At 43.0% G+C, this 23,165-nt stretch overlaps 1 protein-coding gene across 1 annotated transcript in view; it reads right to left on the bottom strand.

Annotated features, from left to right (window-relative positions):
- LOC134679277 (titin homolog) overlaps window positions 1-23,165 on the bottom strand; it is a 96,871-nt gene that overhangs the window by 64,404 nt on the left and 9,302 nt on the right. The window contains exons 2-10 of the mRNA XM_063538172.1: window positions 16,749-16,863; window positions 14,927-15,094; window positions 11,707-11,887; window positions 10,336-10,460; window positions 8,789-8,958; window positions 6,375-6,533; window positions 3,062-3,204; window positions 1,497-1,664; window positions 357-569 (exon numbers count right to left, since the gene is read on the bottom strand). Coding sequence (XP_063394242.1) covers window positions 357-569; window positions 1,497-1,664; window positions 3,062-3,204; window positions 6,375-6,533; window positions 8,789-8,958; window positions 10,336-10,460; window positions 11,707-11,887; window positions 14,927-15,094; window positions 16,749-16,863 — 1,442 coding nt within the window. The remainder of the gene's footprint in view (window positions 1-356; window positions 570-1,496; window positions 1,665-3,061; window positions 3,205-6,374; window positions 6,534-8,788; window positions 8,959-10,335; window positions 10,461-11,706; window positions 11,888-14,926; window positions 15,095-16,748; window positions 16,864-23,165) is intronic.

Here is a 23,165-nt window from a genome sequence, read left to right as displayed (position 1 = left end):
CAAAATTACCTTGACACGCTTTTATTCTCTTAACAATAAAGTCGCGTCAAGATCATTTTGAACACCTGACCCTTAGCAACTTCTGCTGCTGACTATAAGCAGGTTTCCTCACGATGTTTTCCTTCACTGGAAAGCTAGTGGTAAATATCAAATGATTTTTTGAATTCCGAAAAACTCATTGGTACGAGCCAGGATTTGTACCCGCGACCTCTGGATTGAAAGTCGGGCGTCATGACGTCATATTCACTCGACCACCACCGCTTTTTTCACCACCATTAAACAGTGTTTTTAACTTATTATTGGGCATTTGTTGCAAATATTCCAGTGGTGGAGAATACCGAAGAAGAGTCCCATACCTTTAATAGTAAAATGGAATGGCTCATCAATCCGCGCCTCAGCACTCTGCAAGCCCTGGACGAACTTGGGCGCCTGGTGTTTCGTGAACAGCTGGAGCCTCTCTTCCTCGTTCAGCTGGTTCTGGATGTCTTCTACCGTCAGCTCGGCCGAACTGCTGGCCTGACCCATGCAGTTGCGGGCGATGCAGCAGTAGGAACCTAGGGAGTTTGTGCCTGGAAAAAAAATCAGTTAGGGATTGAAATTATAAATATATATCATCAGTGATGTTGCGGATGCAGATTTTTTGACATCCGCGGATGCGGATAGCTAAAGGCTTATATCCGCGGATACGGATTCGGATTTCAAGATTAGGTACTTAAAAAACGCTAATATTATAGGTACATGTTACTAATTTTTATTTAAAAAAAACCGGGCAAGTGCGAGTCGGACTCGCGCACGAAGGGTTCCGTACCATAATGCAAAAAAAAACAAAAAAAAGCAAAAAAAAAAACGGTCACCCATCCAAGTACTGACCACTCCCGACGTTGCTTAACTTTGGTCAAAAATCACGTTTGTTGTATGGGAGCCCCATTTAAATCTTTATTTTATTCTGTTTTTAGTATTTGTTGTTATAGCGGCAACAGAAATACATCATCTGTGAAAATTTCAACTGTCTAGCTATCACGGTTCGTGAGATACAGCGTGGTGACAGACGGACGGACGGACGGACAGCGAAGTCTTAGTAATAGGGTCCCGTTTTACCCTTTGGGTACGGAACCCTAAAAACGAATAGTTTAGTATTTGAGCAACAATCCATATTCTTGCCCCCATGGTGCGTTATATTTAAAAAACAGTAACTTGGCTGACTTTTCTGGATCTGGACGATTTCGTTATAGGTTCGTTATAGATAATGACGAAATTGCCTAGCACCAACGCCGCTGCTAAGACGTTCCTGTACCGACCTGTTCCACATCCGCAATCCCATTAAGCTCCGCATCGATTTTATGCGGATGCGGAATGCAGATGCGGAAGTTCCGCGGTTGCGGATGCGGATATTCGCAACATCCCTGATATATATTTGGGGGACAATCTTACATAGATCGACTTTGCCCGAACTAAGCATATTACCTATATGATAAATATTCTGATGATTAGTATACCTGTCAGTTGGTAAACATCTCCTGGCTTCAGCTCCTGGCCATCCTTGAACCAGCTCAGCACTGGGGTTGGGAAGCCGACCACCTTGCACTCGAAGGATACCAGACCCTCGTCCGTGAGCACCGCCTGGAGGTTCTCCATGAAACGTGGCTTCCGGTAGTTCTTCGGAACTGTTGGTACAAATAATCATCAATCTTTCAGTCTATTGCAGACTATACAAACAGTGTCAGGCAGGGCGACAACGTTTTTCATGGCTAATACAAATATGGTAAAAATAATCAAATTATTACTAGGGATCGGCATTATTATTATTATATAATTACAGACGAGCAGAATACCTATTCTTAGCAATAGGACGTAATTTATAGAATGGTTCCAACCGGGTAGAAAAATATTTTTTCACATCACCTATTCGGAAAAGGGCTTTTTCTTCCCTGCAAGGAGTGATCAAAGTGGCACTTTTCTTACCTGCTAGGAGGGATCAAAGTAACACTTTTCTGTTCTAGCACTATTATTTTTTTAGCTGAATTAATCTGTTTAAGCAACGGATTGTGTCAACACTAAGATTTTTTTACTTTAATCATAGTTTATGTGAAAAGCAGTATGTGTCACACGGTATCAAAGTTATTTCGTCTTGGGCGTTAACACTTGAAACCCTCATTACGCTCAGGATTCTACTTTAGAATCAGGATTCAATGTAGGTACGCCCTTGACGGAAATATATAATTTTGATCCCTTGTAACACAAACTACTAATACTAATTCATGAATATCGGGTACCATTCGACATCGTCCCAAAAGATTTTCATTTAGTGACTTTTTAAGTAAACTTTTTGTTCCAGAACAATTGTGGAAGTTTGAGGAGTGCCGCACTCCACGCTGCGTACAGATGTAGTCTTGCTATTTCAGTCAGTCTCGGTACAAAAAGTACTGACATTGACTGTAGTAGCATGACAAACACGAACGTTATCGAGAAAATACGATGGAAAACAATTCTGTGGCCCTAGTGAAAAAGGGTACATGTCTCACGCAGCTTAGGAGTGAAAGGGCACAGGTGTTACTTGGAACTTACACCCTTTAACAACTGTGCCCGAGACTTAAGGTGGCCATTGACGAGCCTTCCAACAGTCCAAATAGCGTGGCTGCAATCCAAAATCGGTCCGTGAATGTCAAAAACGTACAATGTTTAATATTAGGATGCCGTCCATTTGGATGAATTCTTTGTAACGGCATCCATTTGGAAGGCTCGTCAGTGGCCTACTTTATACCTTTTTTCCACTAGGGACACAGAATTATGCAGTGCGCTACATCTGTACATATCTACATTAGCGAAGTCCGAGACAGCGGCTATCCAAATTTTGAAATATTAATTTACAATAACGCAAAGAACATTTAAGGGCTCCTCTACACGATGGGCCAACGCCGACCACTCCAAGGGACGCATTTATGCGTTAGAGGGAGCAAGTGATATTGCTATCTCATTCTACCGCATGGCTGCATCCCTTGGAGTGGCCGGCGCTGGCCCATCGTGTAGAGGAACCATAAAAAAAGTGTAGGTAAAGTCTTACCATCCATGACGACATGGCAGGTGGATATGCCGACCCTGCCCCCCGCCGAGGTGGCCACGCACTTCCACTCGCCCGCATCGGGCCACTCGGCTGACTGTACTTCTAGCAGGTAGCCGCCTACACCGTCTTCTGTTACATGGTACCTGAAAAAAACCGGTCAAGTGCGAATCGGACTCGCGTTCCAAGGGTTCCGTACATTATGGCTCCTCTACACGATGGGCCAACGCCGGCCACTCCAAGGGACGCATTTATGCGTTAGAGGGAGCAAGTGATATTGCTATCTCATTCTACCGCATGGCTGCGTCCCTTGGAGTGGCCGGCGTTGGCCCAACGTATGGAGGAGCCATTAAGGCCGACTCACTCTTAACTGCACATTTCTAATAGGTTTTCCTGTCATCTATACCTACGTAAAGAACTATTTTGTGTGTTTTTTCAAAAGTTTAGACCCAGTAGTTTCGGAGATGGAGAATGGTATTTTTAACCGACTTCCAAATCTCAAAGAAGGAGGTTATCAATTCGGTTGTATGTTTTTTTTTATTTTTTTTATTTTTTTTATTTTTTTTTATGTTTGTTACTCCATATCTCCGTCATTACTAGATCGATTTTGAAAATTCTTTTTTTGATTGAATGTATATGCATACAGATTGGTCCCGTTTTTGTCAAAACCCAGTTCTGATGATGGGATCCATGAGAAATCGAGGGAACTCCTCAAATCTTAAAGGCATACATATAGTGACTTTTGGGTTTTTATCAACAAATCAAGCATATACACCCAAAAAAGTAACATTTGATGAAGTGGAACTGCTGATGATGATCAGAACGGAACTCTTTAACGACGCATAGTTCACGGTTGGCGATTTGTCCTCTTCGTTATGTTTGTTAAGCAAGTTAAGTTTTTAAGCCACATTTTTGTCAAGCTCGAGTTCTGATGATGGGATCCATGAGGAATCAAGGGAACTCCTCAAATCTTAAAGGCATGCGTATAGAGATTTTTGTATTTACATCAGAAAATCAAGCATTTTCATTAAAAACTGTTGCATTTGATGAAGTGGAACTGCTGATGATGATCAGAACAGAACTCTTCAACGACGCATAGTTCACGGTTGGCGATTTGTCCTCGTCGTTATGTTTGTTAAGCAAGTTAAGTTTTTAAGCCACATTTTTGTCAAGCTCGAGTTGTGATGATGGGATCCATGAGGAATCAAGGGAACTCCTCAAATCTTAAAGGCATGCGTATAGAGATTTTTGTATTTACATCAGAAAATCAAGCATTTTCATTAAAAACTGTTGCATTTGATGAAGTGGAACTGCTGATGATGATCAGAACAGAACTCTTAAACGACGCATAGTTCACGTTTGGCGATTTTTCCTTTTCGTTATGTTCGTTAAGCAAGTTAAGTTTTTAAGCCACATTTTTGTCAAGCTCGAGTTCTGATGATGGGATCCATAAGGAATCGAGGGAACTCCTCAAATATTAAAGGCATACGTATAGATTTTTTTGTATTTTCATCATAAAATCAAGTATTTACATTAAAAACTGTCGCATTTGATGAAGTGGAACTGCTGATGATGACCAGAACAGAACTCTTCAATGACGCATGGTACACGTTTGGTAATTACGAATTTCGATTTTGACTTGGACTGGGACCCGGACTCGGACTCATACCCGGATTCGGTTCAGACCCGGATCCGGTTCGGACGCGGACCTAGACTCGGATCCGGATTCGGACACGGATTCGGAATCGAACTCGGACCCGGACTCGGATCCGGACTCGGACCCGGTCTCGGACCCGGACACGACGGACTCGGACCCGGACCCGGACTCGGACCCGGACTCGGACCCGGACTCGGACCCGGACTCGGACCCGGACTCGGACCCGGACTCGGACCCGGTCTCGGACCCGGACCTTGACCCAGAAAACCACTATGATACCTTAACTAAATAAACAACTATGATTATCTACCATAAAATTAATGTAGGTATAAAGTACGATGATGCCAATCTTACCTGCTCCTCCCGCTTAAACCCCCGTACACCGTACGGCATGCGCCATTAAGTGGGTTAGGTTAGGTTTGAACTGCGATCCTCACAGAACCGAACAAGGATTAGGTTAGGTTAGAACTGCGAGCCTTACAGAAACGAAATGCTACTTGAAAAGTGGGTTTGATTAGGTTCGAACTGCGATCCGCACAGATCCGAACTGCTGTCTGAGGAGTCGGTTAGGTTAGGCTAGAACTACGACCCTCATGGCTCCTCTTCACGATGGGCCAACGCCGGCCACTCCAAGGGACGCATTTATGCGTTAGAGGGAGCAAGTGATATTGCTATCTCATTCTACCGCATGGCTGCGACCCTTGGAGTGGGCGGCGTTGGCCCATCCTGTAGAGGAGCCATTATACAGAAGCGAAATGCTAGTAGAAAAGTGGGTGGTTTTACCTCCTTTTCTACATAGTGTACCATCTACAATAATCTTTCATCGGCCCCCATGGAAGTCGGTTTTTTTTTCTTAAAAATTATTTTACCTGTTTTCTTAAATAACTTCTAACCTATAAAATATATATTTGAAATTCTCAAAATGAGCTCTTTCATTTGTTACGATATAGTTTGAAAAGCTTAATTTTTTAACTCTCTCATTTACCCCCCAAAAGTGGCCCCCATGTTTAAAATTCATTTGTTTACGTTACGTGTCCATCTTTGGGTCACTAAGCTAAAGCTACACGATGGGCCAGCGCCGGCTACTCCAAGGGACGCAGCCATGCGATAGAATGAGATAGCAATATCACTTGCTCCCTCTAACGCATGAATGCGTCCCTTGGAGTGGCCGGCGTTGGCCCATCGTGTAGAGGAGCTATAACTGCGTCGAAATATCGCGAGCTCGAAAACTTTGTATGATAGGACCAAGGCATTCGATAAGATTGTATACAGGGTGATTTCTGGGTTGTGATCCAGAACCATTTTCTGATATTCTGTAAATGATCCACATTATCATATGGTAGTATTTGATTAAAAGATAATTACATTAATTATTCTTATTTTTCAAGTAAAATTAATGTTATACTAAGTAATTATGGTCACCCTATGACTTTTGACATACGCTGTATGGAAAGCGACAAGACGTCACATTAAGTAGGGTCAACAAATTGTATGCAAAAATATTTTTTCCTACTTGTCATCTGGAAAATAATCATCATTATTGGTGATAAACAATAATTAACAACATCATTAGGCTCATCTTTGGAATCTGTATGATGTCTGGCTCTCTTGCTCCACGACCCCGAAATCATCCTGTATGTAATGTGTAAGACTATTTACCTGTCTCCAGGCTCAATTTTGCCCTCTTTGTTATACCAGACGACGCTTCTAGGCCAAGGTGGTACGACGATGTGACAGCTTAGTGTAAGGTGTTCGCAGATCTTGACGAACTGGTCTTCGAGCTCTTTGGTGAAGATCGGAGGCGGCTCAGGGGTGACGCTGTGGAAAACGAAGACATAAAAAAACGTGAATAGATTTTTACAGTACATACATATGGTAGGTACTATTTTTCCGCACTAGTGCGAGAAATACCATTTTTCGTGCGTATGTCAAAAGTTTAAAGGGCGATATTTACTGTAAAACGTTGTACGAGCCCCGATGCAAATGATTTCGTCTAGATCCGCGCAACAATTTTATTTATTTTAATAAATTTTACACATGAACGTTTAATGTAGTTTATTTTGATCGTATAATAAAATTGCATGAGACTTTTATTGCTGAAAAAACGGACTTTTCAAAAACGTTGTCCAAATCATATTGTCCTCTCTTACAGCACTGCTGCATGCATGGGCTCGAAACAAAATTGTCAGTACATTGGCAGAGCCCTATTGCTTTCCCTGGTAATAGCCCTTTTCACATATATTGTAACCCTACCCGTCAAAAAAAATATAAAAAATCTTTTTTTTTTCTTTCAGTACAAACGGTATTTCTTGTATTTGGATTTAGTTATTGCAGAGTATTACCATATAAAATTAAATTACATTAGTATAAGCATTAAATATTAGTATTTTTTAAACAATTAGTTTTAATTTATCGCCACTCGTTTCGAATTCCCTCTTTTCGGTACTTGTATCGTAAATAACTATTTCCGATGCTAAGATCATGTCATGATTTTAAATAATATTTGAACATGGTATGTTGTACCCTCGCCCACACTGTTATGACTCCTCAATACACGATGGGCTAACGCCGGCCACTCCAAGGGACGCAGCCATGCGGTAGAATGAGATAGCAATATCACTTGCTCCCTCTAACGCATAAATGCGTCCCTTGAAGTGGCCGGCGCTGGCCCATCGTGTAGATTGTACTGTGGTGTAGAGGAGCCATTAACTGTACATCAGTGGACCTTATGCCTTTTATAATGAGGGGCACCGATGTACAGTAAGTAAGAGTTGCTAATTATTATTTCTTTTATTTAGAAATTTAATTCGGGCAACAAGGCCCATTTTATAAATACCTTACAAACTATCATACATACGAGTATGTAAATATACAACGTGTCCCAAAATTCAACGATAAGCTGACACCAGAGTATGGACCTTCTTATGACTACCTACTTGAGGAAAAATATAAAAAAAATATGTATATTTCAATAAATTATGGAATTGCAAAAAAAATGAAAATCGGCACCCCTAAATTGGTATTTTTAACGACCATGTCTACAATTCTTCAAATATTTAAGTTTTTTTTTATATCGGCAACCTAAGTAGCACTGCTATCCACCACAACCCTAAAAATACCAGAATACATGTAGTTTTTAATGTTTTATAATTCCATAATAAATTGAGATATATATTATTTCCTCGAGTAGTCCTGAGCACGTCCATCTTCTGGTGCCAGCTTATCGTTGAATTTTGGGACACGTTGTAGATATAAAAACATGACGATATTTGGACATGGTACATGTAATCCATCATACGTTCTTGCATTGCGTACTTGCACTCGCCTACGCGCACACATTGCGTACTTGCACTCGCCTACGCGCACACATTGCGTACTTGCACTCGCCTACGCGCACACATTGCGTACTTGCACTCGCCTACGCGCACACATTGCGTACTTGCACTCGCCTACGCGCACACATTAAGTAGTTGCACTCGCCTACGCGCACACATTGCGTACTTGCACTCGCCTACGCGCACACATTGTACGTGACATTTTTTCTGTCAATCTTTTAACTCTATGGGTAGGTATAGTCCGACAAGAAATTGTAGACGTAAGACCTACGTAACTGTCACATTTTTGGCGTAAAATGCTTAAACATGGCAACTATTTAGTATGGTAATTAAAAGGTTTATTTAATTTTTAATTACTACTATTTTATGTCGCACTATATTCTCGATTACGAAATTTAATCTATTTACTGACAAATAGATTTTTCCTCGAACATTACATTCCTGTAAGGTCGATGTGGCTAATTGCGTCATAGTAGGGGCTATTCCGTCCACGAGCGTATAGGTAGGTATATCTTTGATTTTCAATCGTAGGAATAAAACATTTTTGGTTTCGATTGCTGAAACTAAAAGCAACCACTGCTTTGTCGACGAAATTATCTATATTGTTCGTTGTTCGAGAAAAACGCTGGTGGACGGAATAGCGCCTATGACGGAATTAGCCACATTGAACTTAAGTAATATTAGTAATTTATCAATCAATCTTCAGTTGTTTGTGTTAGTCACAGAGAAAATACTCACGCAGAACTCGGTCTCGATTCATCGCGGCCTCTCGTGACGTGGACTTTGGATGAAGAGTAGGCTCTGCCCATGCAGTTGACGGCTTCACAAGTGTATGTGCCGAGCGAAGTGGGATCTTCTGCGCTTGCTGTTAATGCGAACACATCGCCCGCTTTGATTTCTCGGCTATCCTGTTAGGGAAAGAAATAAGATAGGTAAATAAAGCAGCGATATGGCAACAATTTTGTCAAATATGTCAAAGATATGTCAAATGTTCAGTTCACTTACAAAAAAACTTGGAGCGGTCTACTAGTATATGGGAAAAATATCGATAATGGAGTTTATCGACACGAAAGACTCTTAAGCTCTTTCGATCATAAGACGGGAGAAAAAAGGTGGCCCAAAATTTCCATAAGTACATACATTGAATTTATCGTTCCTTCCATTCCGTTACCGTCATACAAAGTCTATGAATAATGCTAACGGAATGGAAATAAAAATCTTGGAACACTTTTATTCTCCTATTAGGATCGAAACAGCTGGTGATTCGGAGTAGAAATAAAATTAAAATCAGTGTAGTGCTGCTGGTTACATTAAACCACCTCAACACCGGTGTAGGCACGCCAACCACCTTACACTCTAATGACACAGTCCCCTGTTCAGTCAGGATGGCCCGTAGCCCCACGAGCCTCTCGTAGTGTAATGTTAACTGACCTTAAACCACCTCAACACCGGTGTAGGCACGCCGACCACCTTACACTCTAATGACACAGTCCCCTGTTCAGTCAGGATAGCCCGTAGCCCCACGAGCCTCTCGTAGTGTATTGTTAACTGACCTTAAACCACCTCAACACCGGTGTAGGCACGCCGACCACCTTACACTCTAATGACACAGTCCCCTGTTCAGTCAGGATCGCCCGTAGCCCCACGAGCCTCTCGTAGTGTATTGTTAACTGACCTTAAACCACCTCAACACCGGTGTAGGCACGCCGACCACCTTACACTCTAATGACACAGTCCCCTGTTCAGTCAGGATGGCCCGTAGCCCCACGAGCCTCTCGTAGTGTATTGTTAACTGACCTTAAACCACCTCAACACCGGTGTAGGCACGCCGACCACCTTACACTCTAATGACACAGTCCCCTGTTCAGTCAGGATCGCCCGTAGCCCACCGAGCCTCTCGTAGTGTATTGTTAACTGACCTTAAACCACCTCAACACCGGTGTAGGTACGCCGACCACCTTACACTCTAATGACACAGTCCCCTGTTCAGTCAGGATCGCCCGTAGCCCCACGAGCCTCTCGTAGTGTATTGTTAACTGACCTTAAACCACCTCAACACCGGTGTAGGCACGCCGACCACCTTACACTCTAATGACACAGTCCCCTGTTCAGTCAGGATGGCACGTAGCTCCACGAGCCTCTCGTATTGTAATGTTAACTGACCTTAAACCACCTCAACACCGGTGTAGGCACGCCGACCACCTTACACTCTAATGACACAGTCCCCTGTTCAGTCAGGATGGCACGTAGCCCCACGAGCCTCTCGTATTGTAATGTTAACTGACCTTAAACCACCTCAACACCGGTGTAGGCACGCCGACCACCTTACACTCTAATGACACAGTCCCCTGTTCAGTCAGGATGGCACGTAGTTCCTCCACGAACTCCGGTCGCTTGTAGGCTTTCGGCACTGAAACAAAAACATAATATTGGCGGGGTTCCACCAGAGTGCGGCACTGTGCGATTCAACCATTTTTATACTGAATACTTGTGCCGCTCTGTGCCGCACACTGGTGGAATCCCTACTGAAGACTGTTTTTTTTAAATAAAAATAATTGACGTGTTACTTTTTTAAAGAAAAGTGGTGGAGATGCTGGGATGCATAACCCCTCGTGTCGAATCTATAGTCCCTATGACAGCTCATTTTTGTATGGAGTTGCTTTCGCAACTCTAGAAATTTTATGATTGTATAGAAAATTTATTTATTTATAAACGTAACATTTAAGTTATAAAAATACGGTAAAACATATTTCTTCAATTATATTTTTAAACTTAAGCCCAACCAAAAGAGATTTGAAAGAACTCTCATCATCATCATCATTCGACGCAAGACTGTATGTTGACGCAAGACTTTGTTCTCGGCCGCGCACGTCCAGCGTCCATCAGCGTCGTCCACGCTCACGCAGGCGACGTCGCAGCACCAGAAGTTGCCGTCACGCACGAGAGACACCCGCTCCACTCCGAGTAGACCGAAGTGTGTTGTACCCAGCACATGACTACTAGAATAGCATGAGGCACATGTACCCAGCACATTGAGGTGCGCCGCGCAGCTCGCCCGCCCGCCTCTGTTCTCGGCCGCGCACGTCCAGCGTCCAGCGTCGTCCACGCTGACGCAGGCGACGTCGCAGCACCAGAAGTTACCGTCCCGCATGAGAGACACCCGCTCCGCCCCGAGTAGACCAGGGTGTGATGTACCCAGCACATGACTCGTACTAGAATAACATGAGGCATGTACCCAGCACATTGAGGTGCGCCGCGCAGCTGGCCCGCCCGCCTCTGTTCTCGGCCGCGCACGTCCAGCGTCCAGCGTCGTCCACGCTCACGCAGGCGACGTCGCAGCACCAGAAGTTGCCGTCACGCACGAGAGACACCCGCTCCACTCCGAGTAGACCGAAGTGTGTTGTACCCAGCACATGACTACTAGAATAGCATGAGGCACATGTACCCAGCACATTGAGGTGCGCCGCGCAGCTCGCCCGCCCGCCTCTGTTCTCGGCCGCGCACGTCCAGCGTCCAGCGTCGTCCACGCTGACGCAGGCGACGTCGCAGCACCAAAAGTTACCGTCCCGCATGAGAGACACCCGCTCCGCCCCGAGTAGACCAGGGTGTGATGTACCCAGCACATGACTCGTACTAGAATAACATGAGGCATGTACCCAGCACATTGAGGTGCGCCGCGCAGCTCGCCCGCCCGCCTCTGTTCTCGGCCGCGCACGTCCAGCGTCCAGCGTCGTCCACGCTCACGCAGGCCACGTCGCAGCACCAGAAGTTGCCGTCACGCACGAGAGACACCCGCTCCGCTTCGAGTAGACGGCGTTCGTTGCGGTACCATGTTACCTGAAAAAGATGAGGTTACGTAAGGATTTTTTTTAACTTGAAGCGATTAAATACTAGTAAGAAAAGTATTGGTTTTTGGGGGTAGCGATATAGGAGCTAGAGATGCACCGAATTTTTCGGTAACTATCCGGTATCCGGCCTATCCGCCCACTATTTTAAAATCCGGCCCGATACCGGATAGTGACATTGCTTGATTTCGGAGTAAACCAAATTAGGTAGGTACAGTTCCGCCGGCCGAATATTCGGCGGCCGGATACCGAGTATTCGTCCGATGGTCAGGCCGAATATCCGGTATCCGGCCAAAACACTATCCGTTGCATCTCTAATACGAACTCCCTAACCTGGCATTAAATTTTCACCCTTTAGATGTCAGAATAAGGATAACCATAAACCATAACGAACGTACGAATTTACAAATGCGACAAAGAGGCAAAACCACAGAATAAAAATAATAGTACTAAGTACAGAAGACTCACTCTTAACAAAACGCGTCTGTTACGATCAGCACAGATATGGCCGCAAGGTGACGGCAGCGCCACTCGCGGCTTATGGCTTTCCGCAAAATTGGTGTGGAACACCAGCAGCACTGACATCCTCAAATTGACGTCGACTGACCTCCCCACGCGGTGGGGAGCGACCCGCCACAGCCGTCGCAGCCGAAAGGCGGGCACGGCCACTCATACCTCTATATTAATAGAGAGGTATCGAATGATATACAGCATTGGTGTGGAACGGATGTACTTTTAGCTACCTGCAGCAAAGCGACGAAATCGCGGAGTGAGCCACGCCTGGCAAAACTTCGTTCGCGGTGGGCCCTCAGACCTTGGACTAAGGAATGTACGATTCAGCCGAATGACATAATTCTATTTCCACGCATCCGTTAAGACACATGAAAACAGAAGAACAAACATCACAATACGCGCACGTGACCGTTATGTCATCGGTGTAGAGTGGTTTATTGTGTGATTCAAGCGTAATGGTATGTATGTATACACATTACAGCTAGTGTGGGTGTGTGTGTGTAGAAACAATGATGGCGGAATGATGGGTATACGGAAATAAAAGTATAGTGAGTGTAGTTAAAAGAAAATAAATCACAGTCGTTAAATTTTTTTGCAATTACGCTTACATAGATTAATAGTGTTATTTATGTGACTGTTACATAATGAAAGGCACGTTAGTGTGGGTTTATCTATTAAACGGTCAAGCCATAGTTTGTAAACCAAGGCTAGTAAAGGGCTTACGGCCCAATTAGATTAGCCTTGGCTTATAAGATTTCACAGCGATACGATACCGATCTAATTAACAGTGTCAAAAGAGTCGTTTTAGCTTGAAATAATTGCTTCTGACACTGACAGATCCGTATCGCATCTCTCTGACATCTTATAAGCATTGTCCAAATTGGGCCTTGTGGGACTTGGTTTTTGATGAGATCTTATTCTTACTAATATTACCTTTTTTACAGTAAAAACTAGTGAATCTAGTGAGTCTTGAGTCAAATACAGTGTGTGGCTACCACCAGTTTGGCACTGACATAAACGCTAGAATGTAACTTACTTTCTTTGCATCACGCTCGTACTCGCATGAGTAGGGTTGCCATACGTCCCGTATATACTGGGACTGTCACCGTATTTAAGTATAATGTCCCGTATTTTTACCGGTCCCGTTTTTGTCCCGTATTTTGACGGCCTGTGAACCAGATGGTCCCAGGTTCGAATCCTGGTAAGAGCATTTATTTGTATGATGATACAGATATTTGTTCCTGAGTCATGGTTGTTTTCTATGTACCTATTTAAGTATTTATATATTATATATGGCTCTTATCGGGCTTAGTCAATTTGTGTAAAAATATCCTATAATATTTATTTATTTAAAGCGCTCTAGAATACCACTGTCCCTTATCAGTTCCGACTAATTATGGCAACCCTACGCATTAGGTATAGTGCTAGCGAGATGTTTAAAAAGTAAATTACGTAGAACGTTAGCGTATATGTCAGTTTTGATTGACACAGTCAGTGGTGACTCATGGTACGGGTACAGGCTGAAGCTAGGTTTATACACATTGGAATGTGTTTATTAATGTTGTTTATTCGAACTCTTTAAATAGAGTGCCTCGTGAATGTGTAAAGTGTTCTATATGTGGATGTGTAAAAATAACTATTATCAATTCAGTATACGCAGGAGGCGCTCACGTGACTCTTCACACATCCTAATGTCGTACGCCCTCGTCTCGGCGAAAGTGCCAGGGCTATAACCGCGAAAATCGAAGTTCGCAAATTGCGGGGATTTTTCTCTGTCACTCTAATTACGCCTTCATTGGAGTAAAAGAGAAAGATCCCCTCAATTTGCGAATTTCGGTTTTCACGGAAGCCGCTCTGAAGGCCTACCGCGAACCACGTTCGACGTGTTGCCTCTCTGTTGCACTTGTAAATTCGTACATAAGTGTGACAGCGAGGCAACACGTCGAACGTGGTTCGCGGCAGGCCCTCAGACGCGCTGCAGTGCTTCGGGGCCATCCTTATCCTTACGACACACCATAAAAAGTAACAGTGGACAGACGCCTTCGTCGTCTGGTATAACAAAGAGGGCAAAATTGAGCCTGGAGAGAGGTAAGTAATAGTCTTATGGCTCCTCTACACGACGGGCCAGCGCCGGCCATTCCAAGGGACGCATTTATGCGTTAGAGGGAGCAAGTGATATTGCTATCTCATTCTATCGCATGGCTGCGTCCTTTGGAGTGGCCGGCGCTGGCCCATCGTGTAGAGGAGCCATGAGGTCCTATCGGCAGTCAAGACGCTCGGCCATACTCTCAGCAGTGAGGCTATTCCCGCCTAATGGCTTCGGCAGGCTCAGCAGTATCCTGAGGACCTCCTGAGGATTACCCTCTCCTGAGGAGAACTGGACTTACTTTGCTGTCAGTGGAATCTGTGTCCCACCCTGCTGCGTTGCTGACCAAAATGGCTTAAAACTGTGGACAAAATCGCCCTGAGCTCACAGCCCAGAGGCAACAGGAATGAGCAGTAATGTTACAAAACTTACTTTGCAGTCAGTGGAGCTAAGGATCTCGACGAGGAACCTCGTCCTGGTGCCGACTTTGACTGTGAGGTCCTGCAGCCTCCGCAGGAAGGTGGGCGGGTCGTCCCCGCTCGTCTCGTCGGTCACCTCGAGCCGCACGCGGGCTGTGTCGCTGCCTGCCGCGTTGCTGGCCTGTAGGAAAATAAAACTGCCGTATTCGAACTTCAAAATATTCACAAGAGACGACACGTACTAGATCCACTCTAGATACGTTATAGTTTAGATATCAACTAGTTCTCTTTTGCAGCGCAATTCGGGCAACCAATGTCACTTTTACGTTAGATAGAGTAAGATAATATATCTATTAGATGTGAATTGGATCTCTAAGTCATATCCTGTGGAAATCGTTCAAGAGTATCTCCAGAATCGCGCAAATGTCAAATTTGACAGGTTAGATGATCTTAAACGTATCGTTATCGTACATCAATATCAAAATCCGAATCGGACCCACAATGTGTGTTTGGTTATTAAAAAAAATCTAAAATTATACCTGGGAGAATCAACTTTCACTTGTTAGTTCGTGCCAACCCTGGTTTTATCAAACATAGATTAGTACCTATTTATGTTTGATCAAACCAGGGTCTCCTCTGCATAGTTGTAGAGGAGATGGGAGAACTGTTGCTGTCAGTACAGACACTGTAGACTATTACTATAGCTTTTTGTATAAGCACAGAATAAATAATAGTACTAGGTACAGAAGACTAACTCTCTAACAAAACGCGTCTGTTACGATCAGGACAAGTATGTCGCTAGGTGGTGACAGCGCCACGCGCGGCTTATGGCTAGCCACCAAAATTGGTGTAGAACGGATGTACTTTAGCTAGCTACCTGTAGCAAAGCGACGAAATCGCTGAGTGAGCCACGCCTGGTATAAGGTGCAGAGGGACAATTTCGATTGCGGGGTAATTTCAACTACCACATACCGAAATAAGTACGTATCTTCCATGGTTTACATCTCGGAGTAATTAACAATGGAGCCGCCATTAACAGGCGTTCCCCTCTGTCGAAAATAGGCGGCCAATGGTCAACCACATGTCAACCATATGTATGGACTGACGTTTATCTGACATGACGTACCTATACATTTGATGTGCCCCTCCCCCGCAAAAAACGGCAGACTATTTTGTACCGAAAATTTTAGACATGGCGTCTCCGCTGTTAATTACTCCGAGGTTTACATTATTAACTAGAGTGCCATAGATTGTCCCCAAATATTTATTTATTTATAGATGTGTTGAGTGTGTTGTGTGTGACTCTAGTTAATAATGTAAAACATAGATATTTCGATTAGTTGAAATTATCTCGCAGTAGAAATGGCCCCGCTGCACCTTAAGTATATAAGAAATCACGTTTCTGGCTCTTTACCCATAGCCGCTAGAAACATGCTTATAGCTCCTCTACACGATGGGCCAGCGCCGGCGACTCCAAGGGACGCATTTAAGCGTTAGATAGCAAGTGATATTGCTATCTCATTCTACCGCATGGCTGCGTGTTGGAGTGGCCGGCGTTGGCCCATCGTGTAGAGGAGCTATTGTACTTTTGACTGGATTTTCCGTCCAGTATAAGCACAGAATAAATAATAGTACTAAGTACAGAAGACTCACTCTCTAACAAAACGCGTCTGTTACGATCAGCACAGATATGGCCGCTAGGTGGCGACAGCGCCACGCGCGGCTTATGGCAAACCCCAAAATTGGGGCCGAACGGATGCAGTTTTAGCTACCTGTAGCAAAGCAACGAAATCGCGGAGTGAGACACGCCTGGTATAAGTTAGAAAGGGACTCACCTGCAGCGTGTAGATGCCGCCATCCTGCTCTCGCGCCGCGGTGACGGTCAGCCGCACGCCCCCCGCGCCCTCAGATACGGTGAAGCGTGAGTCTAGGGACGCTCCCGCTCTGCTCCTGTACACACAGTACGTGTTAGAGGGAGATAACATTATGTTCAAGCTTGATGTTTAACAGGTATTTATTGTCATTTAATCTTAGCTCACACCAGTACTGCACGGATATCACGGTCGCATTTTTATCACATGTCATGTCATGCGTCACTGTCGCACTTAGGGCCCCCCACATCTGGCGTCTTTCGAGCGTCGGCGTCTACAATTCTATGGCCGACGTCGACGCAACGTCGATGCAGCGTCGACGCAACAGCGCAGCGACGTCATTTTTCATAGCGCTGGACCGACGCCGACAGACGCCGACGCTCGAAACACGCCAGATGTGGGGGGGCCCTTACGTACTAGTTAGAACGTGACAGACATGGTGACAGATGATAAGGCACTTGTCCCACCAAGAGCGAGTAAGCGATTAACTGTCGGCGATTTTCTCGCCCAAGAAGCGAATAAAACAACAACAGAACAAAGGATCCTGTGTCAGTAAAAGAGACACATATATTAATAGTTCATCGCTGGCTGTTCACACTGCCGGCGAGATCACTCGCTCTACTAGTTTGTCGCCGCGATAAGATAAAACTAGCTCAGCGGTACTCGCTCGGCGATGCTCGCTTCGTAGTTTGAACAAGTCTGCGACGTCAGCACCGTGTTCGGCTACGCTGCATTCCTAGTTTATCGTTCTACTCGCTTATCGCTCATCGTCGGCGGTGGGACAAGTGCCTAAAAAGGCGGCCATCTTAGCCCTACAGTCATAATGGTAGAGGCAACTGAAATAAGCGGTCGGAACTAAACTTGTATGTGGCGACCTCGATTGTGTTATTGAGTAGCACAGAATAAATAATAGTATAAGGTACAGAAGGTTCACTCTCTAACAAAACGCGTCTATTGCGAGAGATATAAGCGCAAGCGCGAGCAGGCGTCCGTTCCATACCATAGCGGTCTGCGGCAACTACCACTGCTAGACACCAAACTTGGTGTGGTGGTGTGGGCTGCACGTGCTTGTAGCGACGGGACGAAATCGCGGAGTGAGCCTCGCCTAGGATTGCCATATGGAAGAATTAAATGTCCTGATAAAAATCCTGACATCACCCTAAAAATCCGGACATTTCTTGTAAGAGAGATTTGGCGTAAGCGTGTGTAAACTTTGTGATAAATATATCAAGTAAACGTTTTTTTATAAGTTCATTCCTAAAAATCCGAACACTTGCCAAGTCCGGCGGCAATCCGGACAAAGGGTCAAAAATCCTGACATGCCCGGACAAATCCGGACGTATGGCAACCCTAGCCACGCCTGACTAGTAGTTAAGGTGGTGTTTTATTTGATACAATTGGCAGTCCTTATCTTTCAGTAGTCTCTGAAGTTAGCAAAGAGCCAGACAAGCGTGGGACTGACAATAGTGTCGAGTTACTGGAGACTCTTAGTAAACAGGTTTGTGTATCTATGTTTCTATTATTACAGGACTTAAGTGTTATGGCTTTTAAGACTTGACAGACTGCCGTATTCGAACTTCAAGATATTCACAAGAGACGACACGTACTAGATCCATTCTAGATACGTTATAGTTTAGATATCAACTAGTTCTCTTTTGCAGCGCAATTCGGGCAACCAATGTCACTTTTACGTTAGATAGAGTAAGATATCTATTAGATGTGAATTGGATCTCTAAGTCATATCCTGTGGAAATCGTTCAAGAGTATGCCCAGATGCCCAGAATCGCGCAAATGTCAAGTTTGACAGGTTAGATCTTAAACATATCGTTATCGTATCTTGGTGATGTCTTAAATGTATCTAATAGTCTATTTCAAAATCCGAATGGGGCCCAAAAAATATTGTGTGAACTGTGAAGGATAACAAAGTTACGAGTAAAAAGTTTTTCACCACACCAACTGGTAAAGGCTCACTTGATAGTTCAAAAACCGATAGCAAAGTTGCATTTTTATCACATGTGAGGCAAAGTAATCAAATGCTTTTGAGTTATTTTCGTATGTTTGCTAGTTGAATTGACTTTTAAATAATTATGACTTAGACTGATAAATATTTGATAACATTTATTAGGATTTGATTTGGTTTATTTTTGTTTGGTATTTTTTACTTTTTTTACTACAAACATTTAAAATTTTGGTTTTCAATGGATTCTGATAATTAACTCCCCATTCCATAAATAACGATATATTTGCCTAAATTGTTAATTGAAAGTACCCTCAAGTACATAATACTACTGAAGTTTATAGGCTATAAGGATAGCCGTGTTTTTTTTTAGGGTTCCGTACCCAAAGGGTAAAACGGGACCCTATTAATTACTAAGACTCCGCTGTCCGTCCGTCCGTCGGTCACCAGGCTGTATCCCACGAACCGTGATAGCTAGACAGTTGAAATTTTCACAGATGATGTATTTCTGTTGCCCCTATAACAACAAATACTAAAAAGTACGGAACCCTCGGTGGGCTAGTCCGACTCGCACTTGTCCGGTTTTTTCAATGCTGTGTACCATACGAAATGAACAGTAGAGTGTTTAACTCGGGTGAAAGGCACCATTTTAGTCTCGGCCTATCGGCGATCTCACTTCGATCGAGCGCCAAACTCTACCTCGACAGAAGTGGGTGCCTTTCATCCCTTGGTTAACAATCTACTATTTCCGAATACCGTAAAATGGGGTGAGTTGGGTGAAATTTGACTTTCAAACCTCGATAAAATTTTATTTTTACATGTGAAAACTGAATGGTGTATATGTCGCAGTCAAAAGTGTGAACTGATCAAAAGAACTTTTAACCGACAAAAACAGGCAAATGCAAGGCAGCATGTTGGTCAAAAGTAGTTTTACCTGAAAATCATTGGTTAATAGTTAATAGTAATTGTGACTGTTACTATCAGTCAAAAGTACTCGCAAACATAGGTAGGTTAGGGTTATTTTTTTTTGCTACGGCCTAAAAACGAAACTGCTGCCAGAAATAGGTATGATTTTCAGGTAAAACTACTTTTGACCAACATGCTCAGTCAAAAGCAGTTTTGCCTGTTTTTGTCGGTTAAAAGTTCTTTTGACCAGTTCACACTTTTGACTGCAACATATATAATAAGTGGTTCAGACGTTTGTATTTTATTTTGGGTAGTTCCATTTCATAACTTTGACGATAAAGAGGAAAACCCACCTCACCCCGTAATGCCTCGTATTTGGGGTGAGAGGGTTTTTCATACAAAGGTGATTTTGGAAGATTGCATATTGGATCGTTTTTTTTTTATTATGCGTATTACTATAGCCCCATTTTAAATTGGAATACATTATTTTTGTAGCAGCAGCCTTAAAATCCCTTCTCACCCCCCTCTCAAACCCAACTCTCCCCGCGAAACCTACTCACCCCGTTTTACGGTAGGTGATGTAAATTTATTTCGCAATAACACTGGTAGAGGTAAGAACAATATATTTAACCCGCTTGGCGCGACGCTCGGCTATATTTAAGCGACACTGTGTGACTCAAGGTCACGGTGAATTTGACTAATGGACACTTAATCTTATTTTGTATAATTTTTTTTAATTAATCACTTAAAATGTCTAGGTCCTAGTTATAGACAAGTAGGCTTCAGCGCCACCTTGCCCCCCCTCCCCACCGCGCTTCGCAATCGCTCTCTAATCTCTATTGATAGGTGAAAACCGCATGAAAATCCGTTCAGTAGTTTTTGAGTTTATCACGAACATATACACACAAACAGACAGACATTGTTTTATTTAAGTGATTGTGCAACGAGGTGGGTAAGTGAAATATTGAAAATGAGGGTGTTAATTCGCGACAGACGCAGGCTGGCTTATACGCAATGTTTTTATCACACTTGAGAAGAAAAATCTAAATTTTCACAATCCATAACTCCCGTGTGAACAATATTACAAGCCTTTGTCCTGGACACCTGCATGAAATAGGATCATTTTTGGAGCAAGTGTGATGAAAATGGAGTTTTGTTTCCTTCTAATTTCCTTATAAAACCTTATAAAACAAAATCCCCCGCCGTGTCTGTCGGTTTGTATGTTTGTTCGCAACAAACTCAAAAACTACTGAACGGATGTTCATGCGATTTTCACTTATCAATAAGAGTGATTCTTGAAGAAGGTTTAGGTGTATAATTTATAATTTGTTAACCCGAGCTGGGTTTGCTAGTTTTAATTAAAATATAGTTTCAGTAGCGACAAAATATTAAATTACATAAATTACTAAAAGACATAAACAGTAATATAAAACTAAAACTAACTACAATTAAAATAACTAAAACTAAAAATTAAAAATACCTATCAGTAGTAATAAGCAGAGATCAATGGAGCATATATGCGCATGCGTGATTAATTACGATACGTGCCAATTTCATCCCGAGTCCATTCATTGCTGTCATCACATCACCACTATATATATCTTGCTCGCTCTAATACCAGCCGTTACTTCACTCTTCGGGCATGTTCGGATGCTCAGGGCTATAACCACGAAAATCGAAGTTCGCAAATTGCGGGGATTTTTCTCTGTCAATCTAATTACGCCTTCATTGGAATAAAAGAGAAAGATCCCCGCAATTTGCGAACTTCGATTTTCACGGTTATAGCCCTGAGCCTAGGGCCTACCGGGAACACAGATTGTAAGACATCCAGACGATACGAAAATGTTCAAAATATCTAAAAAAAAAACTAACGTCTGAAAACTCAAAATAAACGTACGTAACAAAGCTCACCTCATCTAATTTAAATAAACAAAATCCCTAAAATGACAATACGACTGATAAACTAAAATAACACATAAAAGGATTTTCATAAGACTATTTTCTCTTAATATAATAACCAGATGTGTTGTCTGTTAATCCCATATGTTTCCTATAATTTATCTATAAAATCCGGGCTGAATTCGGAAAGTTATTTTGAGAAAGTTCGGCAACCTTTTAATTTGACTTTCGGTAACCACTTGACTTGTCATTGGTTGACATAGTCGAATGGTTAGGTTAATTCGGCGAACTAGAAGAACTATGGAAGTTTGACTATTTAGAGCTCAATAATGACCTGATAGGGGATATGACTGCAATGTTCTGCCGCCAGAGTGCAGCACTACCGACTCTAGTAAATTCATAGACTAACTTATACATGTGCCTTAACTTAAACTGAGCGGCTACCGCGAAAACCGAAATTCGCAAATTGCGGGGATCTTTCTCTTTTACTCCAATGAAGGCGTAATTAGAGTGACAGATAAAAATCCCCGCAATTTGCGAACTTCGATTTTCGCGGTTATAGCCCTGATTTTTGACAAGTTTTCACAGACAATAAAATATGACATTGATGCATCAAGGCAGTTTGTTAACAAGGGCCTACTGGTAAACCCGAAAATCGAAATTTAGTTGTCTGCCTCTTTATCGCTCGAATATGCAAGAGTGATAGAACCGAACTTTTGATTATCGTGTTTCACGGTAGGCCATGTGATTGACGTAGTGGCGCATGATGTGTCATTGATGTTTGTTTACTGTATGTGCTAGTTGTGCCACCTACGCAGAGCTTTGCCTAATATTCCTTATTGAGACTTGAGTTACACCAAACCATGAGACGGTTGACATAATAGTAGTTTATGTGACTGCTACATAATGAAAGGCATTAAAACACGAGTGTGGATTTAAGAAACGAACGACGTGAGTTTCTTAAAAGGGTCACACTCGTGTTTTAATGCCTAATTATTATGTACAGTTACATACATTTTAGAGATTAATGGAATGTGCGTAGATAAAAAATATGAAGCCGACCACTGACTAACAGTCCGCCGGACGGTATCGGCCGGTCAGTTGTTCGGAACTGTCAAATTTTTGTTCTAACTGATAGGCCGATATCGTCCGGCGGCCTGTTAGTCAGTGGTCGGCTTTAGGATACTAATCAAAATATATAACCACTATTTTTTTTATTACTCAATGAGTTCGGCTAATTATTTATTTCAGTGTAATTTAGGCCACCATGCTTTGTATATAAAATCATAAATAAATAAATATTTGGGGACAATCTTACACAGCAACCAAACCCCAAACTAAGCAAAAATTGTATCTTGCTTATATCATGCGTACTAGTCGATACTTACATAGTTAAACACTTAATTAAATATATGCCTAGATAATATCCATAACTCAGGAACAAATATTCCCGATGAATACACAAATAAAATCCCTAACCGGGATTCGAACCCGGGTCCTCCTGCTTCATAGGTCACTACGCTAGGAAATCGTTAAGGAAAACCCATCTTTTCCGCGCATAAAAATTTAGCTATCTCCAAAACTTTTTGATGCCTCAGTCGGTCCGGAAAGTCGGACGG

This window comes from Cydia fagiglandana, chromosome Z (assembly GCF_963556715.1).
Source record: "Cydia fagiglandana chromosome Z, ilCydFagi1.1, whole genome shotgun sequence".
NCBI lineage: Eukaryota > Metazoa > Arthropoda > Insecta > Lepidoptera > Tortricidae > Cydia > Cydia fagiglandana.
Note: the sequence above shows the minus strand (reverse complement) of the source record. Positions and strands in the feature narration are given on the sequence as shown.